The sequence below is a fragment of the Marmota flaviventris genome, chromosome 12, assembly GCF_047511675.1.
Source record: "Marmota flaviventris isolate mMarFla1 chromosome 12, mMarFla1.hap1, whole genome shotgun sequence".
NCBI classification, from domain to species: Eukaryota; Metazoa; Chordata; class Mammalia; order Rodentia; family Sciuridae; genus Marmota; species Marmota flaviventris.
In genome coordinates, this window is record NC_092509.1 from 65,186,665 (window position 1) to 65,209,701 (window position 23,037).

At 32.3% G+C, this 23,037-nt stretch overlaps 1 protein-coding gene across 3 annotated transcripts in view; it reads left to right on the forward strand.

The window, feature by feature from the left end:
• Gpatch2 (G-patch domain containing 2) overlaps positions 1–23,037 on the forward strand; it is a 177,254-nt gene that overhangs the window by 96,278 nt on the left and 57,939 nt on the right. For all 3 annotated transcript variants that reach the window (XM_027934859.2, XM_071600068.1, XM_071600067.1), the window contains exon 6: positions 9,820–9,887. In XM_027934859.2, the coding sequence (XP_027790660.1) occupies positions 9,820–9,887 (68 nt within the window). The remainder of the gene's footprint in view (positions 1–9,819; positions 9,888–23,037) is intronic.

The window sequence follows — 23,037 nt, forward strand, 5'->3', positions numbered from 1 at the left end:
AAAGAGTAGTTTTTGTTTTTTGCTTCATGTCCTGGAAAGGTATAATTTGATGGCTTGTTTATCCAGATAAAGGATGCCCAGGTGGAATCTTTTGATTCTGTCTTCCACAGTTAGTCAAAAATTGGATGTTGTTGCCACTCTTTAAGGATCCTGAGAAGTACAAAGGCACTGCACCCATCCCAGCTGAGTAAATCTCATTTAAAAAACTTTCCTTAGAAGTTCTACCCAGTGACTACACATTCTTCTTAATTGACCTGAACTTACTTCTGACTGATTGATTCTGTTTTACAAGATAGATAAATTTCCTTATATCAATTTAAAGCTAATTCTGCTAATAAGTATTCCACAACTATGAGCACTTAACTATTTAAATATTTACTTCAAATAGATCTTAGCCAAAGAATGTTAAAATCTGCAAATTATTATTTGTACTATTGTCTACTAACTACTGTTTGATTTCTTTTTAATTAACTCATTCAGCCATTTGTCCGTATTTTAAAGAATAGGTTGCATGTATTTGTCCTTGTGGTCTCTTTCCCCTCCCTTCTGGAGTTACAGTTACATACTTTGTTTTCAGTTATAGAAATTTTCAGTGCAATTAACCAGGTCTGGACCTGCATCATCCAAGACTGAGTGGTTGCCTGCATATTGGCTTCAGTAGAACAGCCTGTAGAGTGTAATATTTTAAATATTTTATTAGTTAAATATAAGCAACATTAACTTACCCATTTAAAAAGGTAGGGGCAGTGACATTTTCTTTATACATTATTGTCAGTGTATCCTTGAGAATTTTAAACATCAAAACCATTGTAATTCTTTTCCCTTGATGTGAATTAAGATTCCATGAGTTTAAGGTAGTTAAAAAATTGACCATATTAACCAAATGGTTTGAATAACAATGGAAATAATATACAAGCCAGAAAGGAAAGGTATAGCTGATGAATTTATATTTATTCTCAAATAATATGAAAACAAAATAATTTTAGCTACTGAAATATCAATCATGTGATTTATGACTATCAAAATAATTTATAACTACTTACATATATTTTCCTAGTCTTCTTAAATTTGTAAATAAAATATTTAATGTAAGTGAAGAGTTTTTATCCAAAAACTATTCTTATATTTGTAATGTCTTCAAATGCATTTGCTGAATCTCATTATCTTCACTGCTGTGTTGCCCTCTGTCCCCTTCTAATACAAAAACTAAAATAAAATAAAAAGAAGAAAAAAACAATGTCACATCTTCCAAGTTCTGCAGTATGTTGTAATTCTTCTTAGGAGTGAAAACAATTGAGCATTCCTTTAGTTTTTTAAGTCCTATCCTTTATATAATAGACTGTACAAGCTGAGCTCCAGGGAGAAAACACTTTCTTGCTTCTATTTTCTATATACGTGACTTTTCGTTTCTAACTTTTGTAAAATTGTGAGAGTTAGGAGAAGACTCTTCTAACATACATTTTAATTTTTATTCTTTGAAATTCCTTACAATAGTTTAATGTTACTTTTTAAAGTGTTTTGAATGTCTAGAGAGATAAAAGGATTTTTATAAACAAATTCCTTGGCAGAAGCTACATTATGTGCTATATATTTCAGTCTAATAATAAGGGCTTACTGGGGGTCAGTATGTCATATCCCAGTGGTGTCTAGTAAGAGGGAGGGTTATCTGATATGTCAGCTAGATAATGCTGTGAACAATTTTGAGCAGGCAAGATAATGGGACTGAATTCTGAAATGAAGGTTGAAATATGTTGGAATATTGCTACGTTGAGAATCATAACTTAAAATAAATGTAGTCACCTTTTGACATAATTAGGCACATTTGCTAATAATTTTTAATCAGGTCCATTTTAGTTAGATTGAGTAAAGGATGAAGTGAGTCAAATGTATAATTGCATGTTTAAATAGATAAATAAAATTAGAAATTTTCCAATGCACAGGAGACTTGTATTCAAAGAAAACTGCTGGGCATGATTAAAGCTCACGTATTTATGTATATATGTGAATGAAAACTGCTAAGCAAAGAGAAAAATATTTTTTCTTCATCATAAATACTAACAACATTTCATAATACTTGCAAGGTTTAATTTTCTTAATTAGTATTTTCAAGTTTTGTATAGAAAATTTCTTTACCCAAACTTAAGTGCAATAATATGGAAGTTTTAAGAACATCTTTGGATTACTATGTTTTCAGCATAATATTTTCATAAACCATTACATAAAATATTAATGACTTTTTTAAAATCAAAAATTCAAAGAGTTTTAATTTTTTATTTGTATTTGCCAATAAAGTAAGTTTGCCAAGCCTCAACTTATACTTAATTTTGAGAAAGGGTGTGTGTGTGTGTGTGTGTGTGTGTGTGTGTATGTATGTGTGTGTGTGTGTTAAATGAATCCCAACAAAATACTTATTTTTAAATGTAATTATAAATTGTTTTGATATGATTTGAATAAGAAAATCCACACTTAGAATATTATGGTATATAAATTAGAATTTTTAGAGGATGTACAGATTCTGGGTTTAATCATGTTGCAGAGGGATGAAATTTTGAAGTTTGATATGCCATCTATATACATTTTGTTTATCACTTTGACATTTACTCTTATAAAAGTCAGGCTTTATGCACAAGGGGTTTTACATGAACATGTATTACTATACCCTTATTTTCTTGAAGCCCATAGTATTGCAAGCTTCATAAATGAGAAATTTAGGAAACCTTTGGTCAGCCAGTAGAGGCCACTCACAGCTTGCTACTAAAACTGGACAGCAAAGTGAAATTCTCTCTTTCTCCCTGTTGAGTATCATTCTGAACTGGTTAATTTTTAGTTTCTTCCTCAAAAAATAATTAGTATCATGAAACAGTATGAAAAAAAAAGTTGTTGCTGTATTTGTTTTTTAATTATGTAGGGATTAATCTTTTCTATTAAAGCATTTAGATCATCCATTAGTAGTAGATACCAGAAAAGAGAATTTATGCACTTAATAATTAGAAGTATTAATATTCTAACAGACCAATAATTCTAAATTCTCAATTATTAATGCTGACTGCATTTTAAGTTGGAGGAAACAGTAGTCTATAGTGAAGATTTTATAATTACAATTGTTTAGTTTTAGTTCAAAAAAATAGCCATTGTAAACTTATAAATGTGATTGTATATATAAATTTCTAATCATTTATCCATTTAATATAATTTCCATTTTGACAATTCTTAGGGAAATATCTGTGTTTTCTTTAAAATGTACCAATGTACTTCAAAATAATATGTGAAGTCTGTTTCTTCTTTCATGACTTACTGTGATGCTGGCAGCTACAGGGTTAGTATCTTCTCTGTGACACATGTCCTGGTTCCTGCTAGGAGGGCTAATCCTCAATTGAAAGGAAAGCCTTGTGCTTCTCTGTGGTTTATTTCCTGTGATTTTTTTTTTATTATTATTCTTTAAAAAACCTTTCTGATTTAAGGGTGTAATCTCACATTTAGATTGATATCTGTTTGAAAGGGAAAAAATTTGTCAAAGCTCTCTAATTTTCCCCAAGTTTCTTCAAACTCTCTCATTCTGGAGTGTTTACTCCCCTCTAGTATAATTTTTAAATGTTCTGTTGCTATAGTGATTAGTAATGAAGCCGTTTGTTATTCTTGTTATTCTGTCCATAACATGTGCTGGCCAGCCTAATTGGAGCTGCTACATCCCTCTTATCTCATATTGATGATAGCCCTTTGCTACCCAGAGGTTATAGGCAAGAGCCACAGTGTTCTTGAATGTATGCTGAATATTTTCCAAGAGTACAGTCTAGATTCAAGTTTCCATCTCCTAGGGTAAATCCCCAGAGACAGAAAATACTTGATTTTGTGTATTGTCTCCCTATAGGAGAAAAAGTACTAAGTGGTAACTTAGATTCACATCTAACTATTCAGGCTGGGTAGTCTTAGGCATGTGCCCTCACTCAGTGTAAATCTCTTCATCTATGATTTGAGAATAATATCTTTTGACTCTAGGCACCTTGTTTTCAAGAGCTCTGAAGCATATGTGTGTTATTGTCATAATGACAACATTAATATTAATATTAATATTTCCATTACTCAGGGGCACTCAACCACTCAACCATTGAGCCATGTTCTCAGCCCTATTCTGTAGTTTATTTAGAGACAGGGTCTCACTGAGTTGCTTAGGGCCTAGCTAAGTTGCTGAGGCTAGTTGTGAACTCTGGATCTTCCTGCCTCAGCCTCTGGAGCTGGTGGGATTTCAGGCATGCGCCACTGCACCCAACCCATTACTCTAATTCTTTTTTTTGTTTTTTTTTATTGGTTGTTCAAAACATTATAAAGCTCTTGACATATCATATTTCATACATTAGATTCAAGTTGGTTATGAACTCCATCACTCTAATTCTTGATATATATGCTGTGATCATTATCATATTTTTTGTTGATTTGTTCATGCTTAAGTTCTCTAAGAAGGATTGAAAGCTGTATATTAAAAGTATAACACAACAATGTAGAGTCCTTAATCTTGACTACCAGGAAAAAAATCATCACATTTACCCACTCTGTTACTGTATCCATTATAATACATTTGCGATAACATGAAGGCTATGAATAGTAGATGCTACATAGATCCTGATAAAAAGTTTTCCCTAAAAGTTATATTAACATTAGTTCTGCTGATAAGAGCAAGATTATTTGTAAACGTTGGTATTTTTAAAGATATGGTTTATGATAGAGAACCTGATATATCTTTTTGTACTCTTCTTAGGTTTTATAAGATTCTCAACTTTTAAGACCTTTTTCTTAGTTAAAAAAAAGTTACATTGTATAAATGTAGTTATTTAGTACAGTAATTTTGAAATTCTAGATTGTCCTCAGAAATGGATCATCTTCCTTCCTGAATATTTCTGCTAGGAGGACATCAACACTGTAACTCCTGGTTGATAAGGACTTAGTGTTGTTCTCCTAGTGTCTGGCATACATTATGCATTCTGTAAGCATTTTTCTTTGGTTTCTTTTTTTCTTCTTTTGCCAGTGAAGTTGGTTTTCCTGGTCCACTCTGTAAAATAAGAATTTTCATATGAATTATTTACTGATATTTGTATTCTTAAGAAGCAACACAACAGAAAAATTTGAATTAGAACGTTCTATAGCTCAAGACTTTTATCAAGACATTCAAATAGATTGGTTCTGTTTAATAGTATGAAATCACCCAGCTGAATCAGAACCATATACTGCTTATTATATAGTAACTTTAAGCATAATATTCTATATACAGTAAGTTTTGGTAAATATTTGTTGAATTGTATCAAGTAAGCCATCATATTGAATTTAGAACAAGGAGCAATCAGTGGCTGTATAAAGTATTAGATCACATTAGAAAAGGTCAGGAATAGGAGAGTCTTTAATTCATTTCTCATTAGTTTTCATTTTACTTTTGGTGGATGTAAATGGAACGGCTCTAGAATGAGAAAGTTGACATGAAAAATGCAACAATTTAGAAAGTTAAATTTGGCAAGATGGTAAGATGGATTGGAGCAAGGGATTCCCATATTAACAAGGTGCTTGTTTTTCCTACTTATTCCTCCAAATCAAGTAACTACTTTTTTTTACCTTTAATCTTATAGTTTTCAATTTATGCTATGTATTCTGTAATATTATGAGAACAGATAACACAATGAAATATATGTTGTATTAATTCCCTCAGCTATCTTGTAATAGGACTTTTAGTACGACACCATAAATACACAGGTGCCCTCACTTGAAATGCTCTTGGAGAATGTTCCTTTATTCTTCTGTAGGAAGTAAAAGATAAACATTGAATTATTCATTTAAATAGCTATTAAAATTAATTACTGAAAAACATTTAGAATAGTATTTTCCTGGCTTTTTAAAAATAAAGATAAATTTATCAACTACCAACTAAAATCTGTTTTCTTCTATTTATTTACCCTCCCCCTTTCCATCCCCAGGGTTTAAAGTCATATTTTTAAATTTATTTTAGTTGAGTTGTTTTCCTTAATATCTGTCACATATATTTGAGTGACACATTTGTTGAATGTTCTGGAGGCCTTTATGCAGAGCCTGCTAAACTTAAAGCCTTGGTTCTTTCTTCAAAGGAGTCAAATTAATAATTGTCCTAAGAGAAGCAGGAAACTTCTGTGTCTTGACGAACTGGCAGGGAGGCTCAGGCCATGTCTCCCTACAGCCTGGAGGCTGTGTAGATTTGATTGACCAGTCTGCACAAAATTGAAAAGCCTTCTTTTGAATGGCAGCCTGCCACCATAAGTGTTTGTCATTGTGGGCACTGAAGCACAATAGCATTTGGAAGGCAAATAAAATATAGTTGAAAAAATATATATAGCTGAAAATCAGAACAAAGTTGAAGGGAAATGACTATATTGGAAGGAGAGAAGAAAGGATGACAATCCCTTTACTTTTGTGAAGACATAAAACTTCATTAATTTATGAAAGGAATCTTAATCATTGAAAATATAAGTAAGATAGCACCCATAATTGAACAACCTCAATATTAATCTTAGAATACTGTTCTTTCTCAACTAGCATAGGAAGTGATTTGTTCAACTATGTAATTGTGGAAGTTGCAGGGTTTTATAATGACAAGATGAAAATGAGATATAAAAGACAGTTTCAACTGTCTTTCGAGGGAAATAATAAAATTGGTGTTTTGTAAGTGATAAAATGAAAAAAAAATGCTTTAATGTGTCTAATAAATTAAAAGAATACATGTTTCCCCATTGATGTTATTTAGCTGGATTTCTGATATATTGGTACTTATTGACCTTACCTATTGATTGTGGAGTTTTTAAAACTGTTGCTGAGTTTTCATATCTTATTACCACATGCCTGTTTTCTGAGGTTTATGACTTAATTGTAAATAACAAGAAAGTTTCTCTGAGTTCACGATCTGTTAGCATTATAACATAAGTTATATTACCTAGAAACCATCTATTTTTGGTTTTAAGAGTTGTTTTTTTTTTTAATTTGTGTAATAAGCATCAGTAATGAAAAAAAAATTCATCTTAGGATTTATTCATTATTGGTGTAGGAATATTTAGAAGATTAATCATAAGAATTCAAGATATATAATATGTCTAAGAGTACAATCACTGAATATTGATCAATAACATGAATAATTATCTCCATAATTTTATCAATAACAAGAATTGGTTTATGGAGATCCAGATTCTCCTAAAGAACAGAATAGTTGTTCCCTATCTAATCTTATGGAATAATTTTGATACTAATAAACATGACTGTGTGAATATTTTATTAGTTTAAAGTGCTATGATATTCTGAAATTTGTGATTTCTTTCTAAGACATCTTGTAATTACTAGAAGGTACATATTTTAGAGAAAAAAACAATTTCCATACTTTTTTGGTAGAAATTAATAATTTGATCTCATTTTGAAAACTGCTTCTTGTTATTTTTATAAAGATGATTGTCTGTTCTGAATTCATGATGAGACAATTATAACTTTTCTTTCTTGAAGCTTAATAATTCTTTGCAGTATTCTACTAATAATCGTGCTTAACATATTAGTTTGAAATCTACTCAAACTTCAGTATTACACTACTTTCCACCAGCTGAATTCCGTATTAAAGATATGATTCTTACATTTCAGGTAGTGGTATCTAGGGGTTGAAGGTAGGAAAAGATTCCTATCATAATAACACTTTACTCCTGCTTCAGACCAGTGACAATGACCTTCCAAGGATCATCATATCTACATATCAATGTAGCTTTATTTATTTAAAAAAAAATTCTAAACTATGTCTATTTTTATATACATTTAAAAGTAACATAAGTTTACTTGAAATAACAATAAAGGATACTCACTTTTATTTTTTAAGGCCATTACTAGGTGAATATGTAAAGTCATTTAAATAGCTGCATTTGATATTATAAATCTTTTGTGAGTTATTTGCTGCAATTGAATTGAGCTTATAGTTTTTTATACATATGTACAATTTCTGAAAAATACACACTATGATCATTTCTGACTAGATTGAAAGCTTACATTTGTATTATAGTATAAATTAGTTATAAATTCTATTTTATTGTATTCAGTTGCATTGTTTTCATCAGGCAATTTATCACATGGGTGTATGTGAAATTTCTTCATTTATTAAATTTCAGATTATGTATTTCAAGCCAGAGCAAGACTTTAAACATTTTTCCATAAGTATAGCTTCAGGTAAACAAGCAATTTTAGTCCTGAAAATAGCTTCTGCTTCTGTCAACACGTTGTTTATTTTTTCTCTGAGATAAAAAGTTCAGTTTTCTGATATTTGTACCAAGATAAAGTCAGTAAACAAGATTAATATAGTGTGGAAAAGGTTGTCAGCAGCCCTGGCAAAGGAAATAAGTTGCCTGTACATAGAACATACTGTAAACTGAATAAAAGTGTCAGGTCCACCATGAGATAATGTGATCATGAACCTCTAACAAAGCATGACATAGGCACAGTCGGCTTTTCTCATAGCCACAGTGTAGAAAATGGATTACTGTATTCCAGGGATACCCAGTGGAATAGCATGAAAACCGCATTCTGAAATGAACGCAGGCTGTGGTCCTGGAATTGAGCCACATGTTTACCTGTAGTGCTCCAACTATAGGTTTATTCATGTTATCCTCTGTGTACATTTGCAATATTTGCATTGGAATTTCAGAGTATATGTTGGTATCCTTGTTACCCAAGCAATGTAAGAAAAAATACATTTTTAAAAATTATTAGTGTTTTTTGGAGGTACTCTACCACCTCATTATGCCTTTTTGAAAATTCTCTTCTATGTAAATGACACTGTGATAATGAAAAAGTTATCTTTGTTTCTCTTTGTGGAGCATAATTTAAAATCTTTTGCTGCAAGTGTATGACTTGTCACATTTATTCATGCATAGTCCTGTTTTTTTGTGCCATTTGAGAACCTCTGTAAGTTGGGAAAGTTGTGAAATTCTTTAAAAATGGGAGTACCTGACATCATCAAGAAAACATTTAATATTTTCTTTATTAGATTTCCAATTTTATTTAGAAACAAAGGAGTAAAATGTTATTCTTCTAGGTAAAAGTACATTTTGTTCTATGTAAACACATATATGATTTCTAACTGAGAAAATTATAAAAAAGACTACTCATTACTTTCTTGATCTAAGTTTTTGTGTGCATTTAAATGTGTACATTATATACACCTACAAAAGCACTGGTCCTTGAAAATAATTGCTCAACACTGATCTCTTTGTTGATATATAATCAAATGTATGCCAAGTTTGACAGTATTTAGAAACAGTCACTAGTCCCTTTCTCTCTCCTGCTCTCACTCACTCTCTTTTTGTTTGTATGTGTATACTGGAAATTCAACCCAGGGCTCTTTACCACTGAATTACATTCCCAGCCCATTTTCTTTTCTTTATTTTGAGACAAGGTCTCACTAAGTTGCTTAGAGCCTTGCTGAGTCTGAATTTGTGATCCTCCTGTCTCAGCCTTCCCAGCCACTTGAATTACAGATATGCACCACTACACTTAGCACTGGTCTGTATCTTACAAAGGATGTTTATAGTGTTGTAAATACACTTTTAAAATTTGAGCAGAGGAACTACAATAACCAAAAAAAACAAACAAAAAATTCTCACATGAATTAAATTATACTTTTCTTACATACCATTTTGTCTTAATCAAAGAAATTAATGTCATATTCTCCTTTTCAGAGTGATACTCTCAAATGGATTTGTCCCTATTATACACTGTCTTTTTACAACCCAACCTGAGACTAATTTATTTTTGTTTTTTTTTTTTTTTTAAATCTCCCTTCAGGTACCCACACCTAATCCGGTCAGTAACAAGAGGATGGTTCACTTTTCCCCAGATTCTCATCACCATGAGTGAGTATTCATTGTATTTACAAAACCTAGTTGGACTGTTCTACTTATTTTGGGGGGGAAATTGGCAGCTATTCCCAGTAAATGTGGCTTAATTTGTGTCTATCTTTAAAAAGAGTAAATAATCATTTTCCAATGACAATAGTGTAAGCACAATTTAAATGAAATCCAGGACAAAATTTAAATATTTTTAAATATTTTATTTGTGATAGAGTTTGAAATTTATGCATTATTGAAATATATGCACTATCTGAAAACATTTGAATTTTCATGACACTGAGTAGCATCAAACCCCTCAACTACTGAGATGAAAGAATAAGTAACTGGTTTTTCCCTTACTTCTTTGCTCTTTGAACCTGCCTACTATAATGGTCCAGAGGTCTAAAGATACCAGAATATATTTTGATTTAGAAACAAAAGGAAAATGTATCTGGGGCTGGGGCTCAGTGGTAAAGCACTTGCCATGTGTGAGTTCCTGGTTTTCATCCCCAGCATTGAAAAAAAAAAATTGAAATAATTTTTTAAGGCAATACAAAAGGAAGAGATTATTGGGTCAGTTTGTATGAATAGGGTTTCTTAGTACTCAGATCTATAAAAAATATGAATAGAATTGATGTTAAATATAATATTAATCAGTATACATGAACTAATTTTGGAAAGAACACATGGTAACTTTCTAATAATTTTAGTTTTTTAGTTTTAATATTGCAAAATTTAATTATGCTTGCTTAATAATAATTAAATATGGTTGATGATTGTTTCAGACCTTAAATAACTGTTATGATCTACCCATAATTGTTATTATCGTTGACCAACTGATCCATCCAAATTTTGAAATAAGTTTTTTAACTGAATTGATTTCTAGTCAAAGAAATTTAAAAATATGTGTGTTTTTGTATACACATAATTTTTGTTGCAGAAGAGTTTGATAGGGTAACTAATAAAAGGGTTTAGAGCATAAAAATGTATTAAGATAACTGGCCATGCTAATGCACGCCTCTAATCCTAATGACTTGAGTGTTAAGACAAGAGACACAAATTCAAAGCCAGCCTCAGCAACTTAAAGAGGCTCTAAGCAACCCAGCCAGGCCCTGTCTCAAAAAATGAAAAGGACATGGTTCAGTGGTTAAGCGTCCCTGGGTTAAACTGTCTGTACCCCCTGCTAAAATATATGTGTACGCACGTGCGCACATACAAGTATATTTTAGGACAGAATTGGAAATACATATGTAAAGAGAAAAATTAACCAAGTAGAATTTTCAGCTTTAAAAAAAGTGTGATCATGATTATAGATATCAAATTACAGTGATTATTAGATTCCACTGTATATATTTAAGAATGGCATGGTGGTTTTATTTAAAAAATCAATATATAATTGATAGAAGATTAAATTCTTTGCAAATGTTTAAATTTGTGTTACAAAATTTTAGATGTCTTCATAAAAATTTGTGAAGATATAACAATTTCAGGCAATTTGAATTAAAAAATGGTAAAGATAACTAACTGTTTATAGCGTGCTTTCAGGAAAAAGTCACAGGATATTCTAAAAATAATGGTTTAAATACAATGATTAAGTTTATTAACCTATTCAGAAATTTGGAAGTAGGCAGTTCCAGGGCATCGGGGGAGATATTAATAGTATCTGCCATGACCTCCTTGAAGAAGGAATCTTTGGTGTTTTCTCCAAAATTTAATTTGGGCTAGTAATTCTCTATGCCTTGTATATTCTTCCTTGGGGTTTTTATTTGAACTCAATTATAGTATTGATCACATTATTCTCTGGAATATAATTATAATAAACATGCTTTGTTCCAGTGAACTTGGCAAGGAGACTCTCTTGTTCTACTTTGAGTTACACAATATACAGCACACTGTCTTACATATCAAATCACAGGCTCTCAGGTTAGGATGATCAAGTTCTGCTGGCCAGCGCTGGAAGGAACCAGCTAAATATTTGTTGAATGCAAGTGATAGAAGAAGCAAGTGCTAGAGCTAGAATGGATCGTAGAGGCTGTCTAATTCACTGCCTGAGAACTTAAGGCTCAGAAAGTTTAAATAACTTGCTTCTAACTAACTCACAGAAGTTACAGAATAGACCCCACAAGAAATTAGTAATAAAAGTGATCATCTCTAAATGATGGGATTACAAGTTGATTTTTATTTTATTGAGGTGGGGAGGCATAGGAGTACTTTTTGTTGTTTTCCAGATATGTTTTCTGTGGATATGTCAGGAAAGCCACGATGAGTATTATGAAAGAATGATCCTTAATATAGTTATATTACTAATTCTTTCAAGTAGAGGTAATTTCATTCTATATTCCCATAAGTACTGCAAAGTAAGTGGGGATGGGTATGGACCCTGCTTTGAATATGAGAAAACCAAAATTTGAAGTAGCTCTGCCACTGTTATGTGTCATATGACTACTAAGTGATAAAGAACTCAAAACCAGCTCTGTATTTTTCTGTTACAACTCAGTTAAATTAAGGATCATAAGCTCCATGACTTCATGTCATATCTTGTTATGTCCCTTTATTCTACATATTCTGAGTTGCTTGAAAATATTTATTTTTCAATTTCTTTTTATCATTTTACATCATTTCTATGTGATAATGAGCAATAATCAAAAGAGATAAGACATATTCTACTTAGAATGGTAATCCAGATCACAAATGATCTCATTTCTAGTGTTCTGTGAACTAGTTGTCTTCAAGACACTCCTTCTTGATGCCTGCATAACAGTATAGGGGAATACAATGGTTAAGTATGGTTTTATTTAAACTTTACTAAAGATTACCTTTGGGCATGTAACAAAGAACCTGTAAGAATGGAGAGAAATAGTCATTAAACTCCCCAATATTTTCAAACTCCTAATTTATTAGTAAATCAATGGCTTCTATTTTTATTCTGTTGATGTTCCTCTAAGGCAGTATCTGTCTTGCTTTGTAAAATTCCCTATAGGCATAAATAAAATAATTTCACTTGTTAAAATTTTATTCTTAAAATAGATTTTAATAAATATGGCAAAATATACTGCAGTCTCACAAACCTTTAAAAGTTTTTAGTTCTTGATTCATATGGTTAGATGGCTAATCCCACAGTTACCAAAGACTGGTATGAAGCAGTCTAGAAATGACCAGTCAAAACCCACAACCTCCTGAAATGGGTAAAGGATGTTTTAGAGTTAGTAGAATAATACCCAGCATAGTATTTGATATGAAAAAGCTCACCTTACCAAAAGCTTTCAGCTCAAAATATGAGAAGAATGGAACAGGGCAATAAAAGTTTGGGTAGTTTCTATATAGTGATATTTTATAATAATTCCCATTATATTGTTGGTGCTGATGTTAAATGTTGACCCCACTGTCCCTGTTCAGGTGGCAATTAGTGTAACAGATGTCATAGTAGACACTGGACATTTATTTTTAAGACTGTAAATTGGTAGCTACCATTATTTCTATTTCTTCCTCACCCATTTCCTCAGAGGTGCTGGGAACTGATGGGATACTAAAGTTCACAGGGTAGAGATCCTGCTGCTCCTCACAATTCAGCCAAGTTTAAGCAAACCTTACTTCATGCACAAACTACCCCACTCAAGCTTGAATAATACTTTAGCACATAGAATATGGGAAGCATAAATCTCCAACAAATAACCAGGTCACAACAGTTAAGGAGAACCTCAGGTTCCACTCCTGAACATCTTTCTACTCATACTGCAAAAACAGAGAGAAGTCTCAAGAACAAAAAGATAACTACACACCAAAGGATGCATGCCTAAAAGAGAAAGAGGAATTCATTTCAACGGATGCAGAAGTCCAAGACCTCTGAAAACATGAGGAAAGAAGCAAACAAGTCTCTACTTTCCACCCAAATTTACAGTGTCCCAACAAAGGAACCCATAGATAAGGAAGAGGGTGAAATTTCAGAGAAAGAATATAAAAATGATTAATAAAATGTTCAGTGAGCTAAAAGATCTAAGGAATGAACTTAAGAGAGCAAATCCAGGAGGTAAAAGACCATTTCAACAAAGAAATAGAGGTGAAGAAAAGAAACCAATGAGAACTCTTAGAAATAAAAGACACAATGAATCAAATTAAAAGTCTACAAACAGATTATATTACATGGAAAACAGGTTTTAAAGCCTCAAAGACAGAACTTCAGGTTTTGAAGATAGGGCACATGAACTCAGTATACAGTAGGGGGAGAAAAGACCATGAGCAGAATCAACAAGAACTCTGGCAAATCAAGATGCCATATTTTTGAGAGTCATCAGATTAGAAGAGAACACAGAGATACAGGCATTAAAACTATTTTCATTGAAATAATAGCAGAACATTTTCCTGACCTTCCTTAGAAATGAGATGGACATCACCTATAGGAGGATGAATATAGAACTCCAAATAGACAAAATCAAAAGAAAACCTCTCTAAGATACATCACAATAAAAACCACCTAACATAGAAAATAAGGAAACAATGTTAAAAACTTCTAGAAAAATGTCAGGTTACATTACAGATAAACTAATAATCCTACTTCTGACTAATCAACTCAGATCCTAAAATCAAGGAGAGCCTAGAATGAGATATTCCATTTTTTGAAAGAAAACAATTGCCAGCCACAATTGCTATATCCAGCAATGCTCTCTTTCAAAATTGATAAATTAAAAAACTTTCCATGATAAGGATAAACTTATGAATTAAGAATTTATGATCACTAAGCCAGCACTACAAAAAATACTTAATGATACACTATACATAAAAGAACTGAGAAACAAACCCCCAAGCATATAAGTGGATGAAGCTCTCCAGAAAAGCAGCTAAATGAAAATTAACACCATATAAAATATAGCAAATAAATCAACATGGCAGGAAATAACAAATCTATCCATAATCACTGAATATAAATGGTCTCAACTCCCTAGTTAACCCAAAATTCATAGATTGGCAGAATGGGTTAAAAAATAATATTGAAGTATATGCTGTTTGCAAGACACTCATCTCACAAGCAAAGATATCCACAGACTGAATATAAGGTGAACTGATAAGGTGAACAATGCAAAGACTGATAAGGTGAACAATGCAAAATATATATATAACTTTCTTCTTGGCAACTCATGGAAAGTTTTTAAAAGTAAACTGTAAGTCACAATGTAAGTCTTTGTGAATACAAAAAATAAATAAATAAATCCCTGTGCATCTTATCAGATAAAAATGGAATAAAATTAGACATAAACAGCAAGAAAAATTATAGAAATCATATTAATACAGGAAGATGGAGCAATACTCTTTTAAATGAGAAATGGATTATAGAAGAGAGAAGAAGTTTTAAAAATCCTTAGAAATAATGAGAATAGAGGTAGAACATATCAATTTATCTGGCACAGTATGAAGGCAGTTTTAAGGGGAAAGGTTATAACATTATTGATTGCCTACATTTAAATAACAGAAAAATGGGTTGGGATTGTGGCTCAGTGATAAGGCGCTTGCCGAGCATGTGTAAGGCACTGGGTTCGACCCTCAACACCATATAAAAATAAATAAAATAAAGGTATTATGTTCATTTACATTTTAAAAACTTTAAAAATATAAATAACAGAAAAATGCCAAATAAATAATCTAATAATAATCTGTACCTCAAGGCCCTAGAAAAGGAAGAACAAACTAGTACCACAATGTTACAAAACAGGAAATAACTAAAAATAGAGTCAAAATTAATGAAATTAACAATAGGAAAAAATACAAGGAATCAGTGGAACAAAGACTTGGCTCTTTGAAAAGATAAACAAGATTAATAAATACCTAGACAAACTAACCAAAAGAAAGAGAAAGATCAAATTAACAAAATTAGAGATGAAAAAGTAGATATCACCATAGACACTTCTGAAATCCAGAAGGCCATTAGAAAAGATATTGAAAATTTATATTTCAATAAATTGAAAAATCTAGAAAACATCAACAAATTTATAGACACATGTGATCTTCCCAAATTAACTAGGAAGATACACAAAACCTAAACAGACTAGTATCAAACAATGAGATTGGATTAGCAATTAAAAGCCTTCCGACAAAGGAAAGCAGAGGACCAGATCGATTCTCAGTTAAATTCTACTAGACCTTTAAAGAAAAACTTGTTCAGTTAAATTCTATTAAACCTTTAAAGAAAAACTAACAGTTTTCTTCAAATTATTCTATGATATAGAAAGGGAGGGAACACTACCAAATTATATGAGCTAGTATTATCCTGATACCAAAACCAAACAAAGACTTACTAAGAAAAGAAAACTACAGACTAATATCCCTGACGAACATTGATACAACAATCCCTAATAAAATGTGAGTGACTTGCATTCAAAAACATATCAAGAAGGTAGTACACCACGATCAAGTGGGTTTCATTCTAGGGATACAAGTTTCGTTCAACACATGCAAATCAATAAATGTAATTCACCACATAAGTAGAATTAAGTACAAGAATCATATGATCAACTCAAAAGAGATACAGAAAAGGCCTTTGACAAAATCCAGCACACCTTCATGCTAAAAACACTGGAGAAACAACGGAAGAAAGGAACTTAAAGGCTATATGTACCAAGCCCAAAGCAAATATACTGAATAGAGAAAAATGAAATCAAGAACAAGGAAAGGATGTCCACTCTCATCACTCTTATTCAATATAGTTCTTGAAACTCTAGCCAAAGGAATCAGGTAAAATAAGGAAATTAAAGGGATACAGGTAAAAAAAGAAAAATTCAAATTATCTCTGTTTGCTGATCCTATATGTAGAAGACACAAAAACCTCTGCCAGAAGACCTCTAGAGCAGATAAACAAATTCAGCAAAGTAGCAGGATACAAGGTCAACATTCATAAATCACTGGCTTTCCTGTACTGCAATAATGAATCTGCTGAGGAAGAAACCAGGAAAACAATTCCATTCACAATTACTTCAAAAAGAAATCTAACCAAGGAGTTAAAAATACTTCTACAATGAAAACAATAGAAAAAAACTGCAGAAGGGAAAGAAGATAGAAAGACCTTCCATGTTCTTGGATAGGCAGAATTAATATTGTCAAAATGGCCATATTACCAAAAACGTTATACAAATTCAATGTAATTCCCATTCAAAAGAAAAATAAAACAATGACATTCTTCACAGAATTAGAAAAAAATAGTCCTAAAATTCATTTGGAAAAATAAAAGATCCAGAATAGCCAAAGCAATTGTGAGCAAGAAGACTGATAATAGAAGCATCACACTACCTGATCTCAAATTTTGCTACAGAATAACAAATATAGGCATCAAAACAGACATGAAAACCAGTGGGACAGAATAGAAGATACAGAGACAGACTCACATACTAAATATCACCTAACCTGTACACAAGTTAAATCAAAGTGGATCAAAGACCTGGGAAATAGACCATAAGCCTTGCAACTGCTAGAAGCTTGCAACTGCTGAACTCTCCAATGTACTGGCACCTAAAGCTCAAGATAAAACCTCAAATCATAAGTGGAACAGTATCAAATTCAAAAGCTTCAGCATAGCCAAGGAAACAAGAGCATGAATAAAGAGCCTACAGAAAGAGTAAATCTTTGACAGCTGCTCCTCCAACAGGAGATTTAATACCCAAAATATATACTCAAGTTAAAAAAAAACAAAAAAACAATCAATATTGGGCAAAATAAATAAACAGACACTTCTCAAAATAAAAAATGTAAATGGCAAATAAATGTATGAAAAATATTCAATATCCTTGGAGATCATGGAAATGCAAATCAAAACAATGTTTTATTGAAGTTTCATCTCACTCCAATTAGAATGTCAGTCATCAAGAATACAAATAATAAATACTAGTGAGAATGTTGGGGAAAGGATACACACATGGAGTACAAATTAGTAAAATCACTTTGGAGAGCAGTATGGGGATTCCACAGAAGATTAGGAATAGAACCACCATATAACCCAGCTATTGCACTCCTTGCTATTTGTCCAAAAGAACTAACATCAATATACTATAGTGATACAGGCACACCTATGTTTATAACAGTGTGATTCACAATAGCAAAGATATGACATTTGCTGGTAAATGGATGGAACTGGATAATATCATGTTAAGGGTCAAATGTTTTGTCTCATATGTGGAAGATCCAGCAAAATAAGTGGGGGGGGGGGGCAGTGGGACCCCATGAAAATAGAAGGGAGAACAGTGGTATAGAAGATGTGGGTTGGGGGTGGGGAGAAGGACAGGAAAAGGGAGGAAATGCAGAATGAAATTGATAAAATTATACTATGTACATATATTAATTAATATACCACAGTGAATTCCACCTTGATGCATATCTATAAAGCACTAAATACATGAATAAATAAACAAATAACCTGTAGAATACGGGGAGGAGGAGGGAAGAGAAAAGGAATAGAAGGAACACTGGATACTAAAATTATATTCTATACATTTGTGATTATGTCAAAATTAACCCAACTTGGGGATGGGGTTGTGGCTCAGTGGCAGAGTGCTTGCCTACCATGTATGAGGCACTGGGTTTGATTCTCAGCATCACATGTCAATAAATAAAATAAAGGTCCATTGACAACTAAAAAAAATATTTTAAAAAAAATTAACCCAATTGGGGCTGTGGTTGAGGCTCAGCGGTAGAGTGCTCGCCATATGCAAGGCACTGGGTTCAATCCTCAGCACCAAATAAAAAAACAACAGAAAAAAGACAACTTTGCTGCACACATGTTGGAAATGGAGTTCTGTTTTTAAAGGTGGATGATGTGTTCTGGATATATATTGGGAAGCCTTAAAAAGTATCATAATTATAAAAATGTGATCATTTTAATAAAGTAACAACATTGTAATAATTTTTTTAAAATACCGTATAGTAACACTGGCCAGAGCAATTAGACAGACGAAAGAAATTAAAGGCATAAAAATAGGAAAAGAAGAACTCAAATTATCACTATTTGCAGGTGACATGATTCTATACCTAGCAGACCCAAAAGGGTCTACAAAGAAACTATTAGAGCTAATAAATGAATTCAGCAAAGTGGCAGGATGTAAAATCAACACGCATAAATCAAAGGCATTCCTGTATATCAGCGATAAATCCTCTGAAATGGAAATGAGGACAACCACTCCATTCACAATATCCTCAAAAAAAATAAAATACTTGGGAATCAACCTAACAAAAGAGGTGAAAGACTTATACAATGAAAACTACAGAACCCTAAAGAGAGAAATAGAAGAAGATCTTAGAAGATGGAAAAATATACCCTGTTCATGGATAGGCAGAACTAACATCATCAAAATGGCGATATTACCAAAAGTTCTCTATAGGTTTAATGCAATGCCAATCAAAATCCCAACAGCATTTCTTGTAGAAATAGATAAAGCAATCATGAAATTCATGTGGAAAAATAAAAGACCCAGAATAGCAAAAACAACTCTAAGCAGGAAGTGTGAATCAGGCGGTATAGCGATACCAGACTTCAAACTATACTACAGAGCAATAGTAACAAAAACAGCATGGTACTGGTACCAAAACAGGCGGGTGGACCAATGGTACAGAATAGAGGACACAGAAACCAATCCACAAAATTACAACTGTCTTGTATTTGATAAAGGGGATAAAAGCATGCAATGGAGGAAGGATAGCATCTTCAACAAATGGTGCTGGGAAAACTGGAAATCCATATGCAACAAAATGAAACTGAATCCCTTTCTCTCGCCATGCACAAAAGTTAACTCAAAATGGATCAAGGAGCTTGATATCAAATCAGAGACACGGCGTCTGATAGAAGAAAAAGTTGGCTACGATCTACATACGGTGGGATCAGGCTCCAAATTCCTCAATAGGACACCCATAGCACAAGAGTTAATAACTAGAATCAACAAATGGGACTTACTCAAACTAAAAAGTTTTTTCTCAGCAAAAGAAACAATAAGAGAGGTAAATAGGGAGCCTACATCCTGGGAACAAATCTTTACTCCTCACACTTCAGATAGAGCCCTAATATCCAGAGTATACAAAGAACTCAAAAAATTAAACAATAAGAAAACAAATAACCCAATCAACAAATGGGCCAAGGACCTGAACAGACATTTCTCAGAGGAGGACATACAATCAATCAACAAGTACATGAAAAAATGCTCACCATCTCTAGCTGTCAGAGAAATGCAAATCAAAACCACCCTAAGATACCATCTCACTCCAGTAAGATTGGCAGCCATTATGAAGTCAAACAACAACAAGTGCAGGCGAGGATGTGGGGAAAAGGGTACACTTGTACATTGCTGGTGGGACTGCAAATTGGTGCAGCCAATTTGGAAAGCAGCATGGAGATTTCTTGGAAAGCTGGGAATGGAACCACCATTTGACCCAGCTATTCTCCTTCTCGGTCTATTCCCTAAAGACCTAAAAAGAACATACTACAGGGACACTGCTACATCGATGTTCATAGCAGCACATTTCACAATAGCAAGACTGGAACCAACCTAGATGGCCTTCAATAGATGAATGGATGAAAAAAAAAATGTGGCATTTATACACAATGGAGTATTAAAAATACTGCATTAAAAAATGACAAAATCATAGAATTTGCAGGGAAATGGATGGCATTATAGCAGATTATGCTAAGTGAAGCCAGCCAATCCCTAAAAAACAAATGCCAAATGTCTTCTTTGATATAAGGAGAGTAACTAAGAACAGAGTAGGGAGGAAGAGCATGAGAAGAAGATTAACATTAAACAGGGATGAGAGGTGGGAGGAAAAGGGAGAGAGATGGGAAATTGCATGGAAATGGAAGGAGACCCTCAGGGTTATACAAAATTACATACAAGAGGAAGTGAGGGGTAAGGGAAAAAAAAATCAAGGGGGAGAAATGAATTACAGTAGATGGGGTAGAGAGAGAAGAGGGGAGGAGAGGGGAGGGGAGGGGGGATAGCAGAGGATAAGAAAGGCAGCAGAATACAACAGATACTAGTATGGCAATATGTAAATCAGTGGATGTGTAACCGATGTGATTCTGCAATCTGTATATGGGGTAAGAATGGGAGTTCATAACTCACTTGAATCAAAGTGTGAAATATGATATGTCAAGAACTATGTAATGTTTTGAACAACCAACAATAAAAATTAAAAAAAATAAATAAAATAAAATAAAAAAGCAAAAAAAAGTTGATTAAAATGATTACCATTTTGATGAAGGTCTTAGATGAATCTATAAAATACATACCAATAAAATTTAGGAATGATAAAAAAATACTGTATAGTAATTATTTTTTACAAAACATATTATTGTATTTAAAGTCCAATCACTAAAATATGATAGGTTCCTTTTAATAGGAAATATTTAGTATCAGTAAATCAAATATTTATTAATATAATTAGGGATCTACAGGAAAAATGCCTAGAGCCTCAATCAAGCTAAAACAGAGAAATTAGACCTATTTTCTGAGTAAAAATAATATTAAATTTTGAAATTTACAATTATTCCATTGCTTTTCTAGATGTGTAAATATTAAAATGTGAAAAAAAGTTATGAGTTTTAAAAACATCTTATATAAGCATACTGAGACTCCCTTTATGTATTTTCTAAATGGTTCCAGAACTTTTTCTTTTCTAACTTGTTCCCAATCACTTTTAAGACATTTGTTTTTAAATAGAGATAGATGATTTATTAATTGATTTTAAAGTGGTATTTATATTTTGCTTTAATTTCATTTTTAAGTAAAAGACACTTACCTAATTGTATATAGATCAAACTTATTTTATATGCACATGAGTAACTCATTATAATCCTATGATGAATTCCTTTTTAAAGCAAATATTCACCCTTTATTTTATCTTTTGTGTAAATATCGAGTTTGCTTAAAGCAAGATTTGCCTGGATTAAAGGTTATGTTCTTTGGGAGTACATTTACGCTTTGAAATTTAGCATCTATTGCTTTATAGGAAATGGCTTTAACTCTAGGTTGAGATAAATAAGACATTCTAGATCAATTTTACTTCTAATTTACTGTTATACCCTTAGGTAAATAAGTTTAGCTTATGAATGTCTTAATTTTTAGTAATAGAATAAGCATATGTATCCTTTCTTATATATTTTTACAGAGTATGTAAATAAAATTCAGAGAGGTTGTTGAATTTAGGCATAAGACCTATCAAAATGATGGTGATGTTATTACTTTGTATTATACAGAATATTTCATTTTTCAGAGCAATTTTATATGCATTGCTGTTTTTAAGGTTTTTACTACCTTCTATAAAGTAGTCATTGCAGGTATTTCATCCCCATTTCATACGTAGCTTGACTTATCCAAAGTCACACGCACGAACTCTGTTCAATGAAAAGTCAATAAAAAAGCAAATGCATTAGGCAACTTGCTAGCCATGTGGGAGGAATCCTTTAAGTGCATCCATTATCCCTGATTTGTCTGTAGACATTTAGGAATTAGAAGGTAGTTGTTGCATGCAAAAACTCACAGAATGGAAGTGCACATGTTCCACATTGTACTATTGGGAAAAAATTAATATTTATTTTAAATACTATGTGTTGGTTTGTTAATCTTGTTGTATATCTGCACTGAATATCATGGTAGCTTCTAAACCACATGTGCCTATACCACTAGAAATGTGGCTGTTCCAACTGAGTAACTTAATTTTTAATATTACTTTAAGTAATCAGATATGACTATTAGCTACCATTTCAAATAGCACAGATTTAGACCATTTTATGTACATACAACCCACTATTAAGTTAAAATAAAATTGTGCTTCTGAGTCCAAAAATAGCAACTTATTTCAAACAATAAAAACCTGGATTATAAGCTGCAATAGCAGTTGTCTTCTAAAAAGTATGATTTAGTAGAAAAGAAATCAGTGGAGGCGGGCAGGAGGATTAAGGAAGAGTGAAAAGATTATTATAACTTTCTATCTACAGAGCTTTTAGTTTAAAAAAAAAATGATCACTTCATAATTTCAAACTACAACTGCTCTACTTGAAAGACCACTATAGTATACAGGGGCTCAGTAGGTGATGGTGGTTCCTATTACCAGCATAGCCCTGGTGAGGATTAAATGAAGTAATAACATGTCAGGCTTAGTTCCTAAATATGCCTCGTTATGCTAGAGGAAGAACTGAACTTGGAAACCT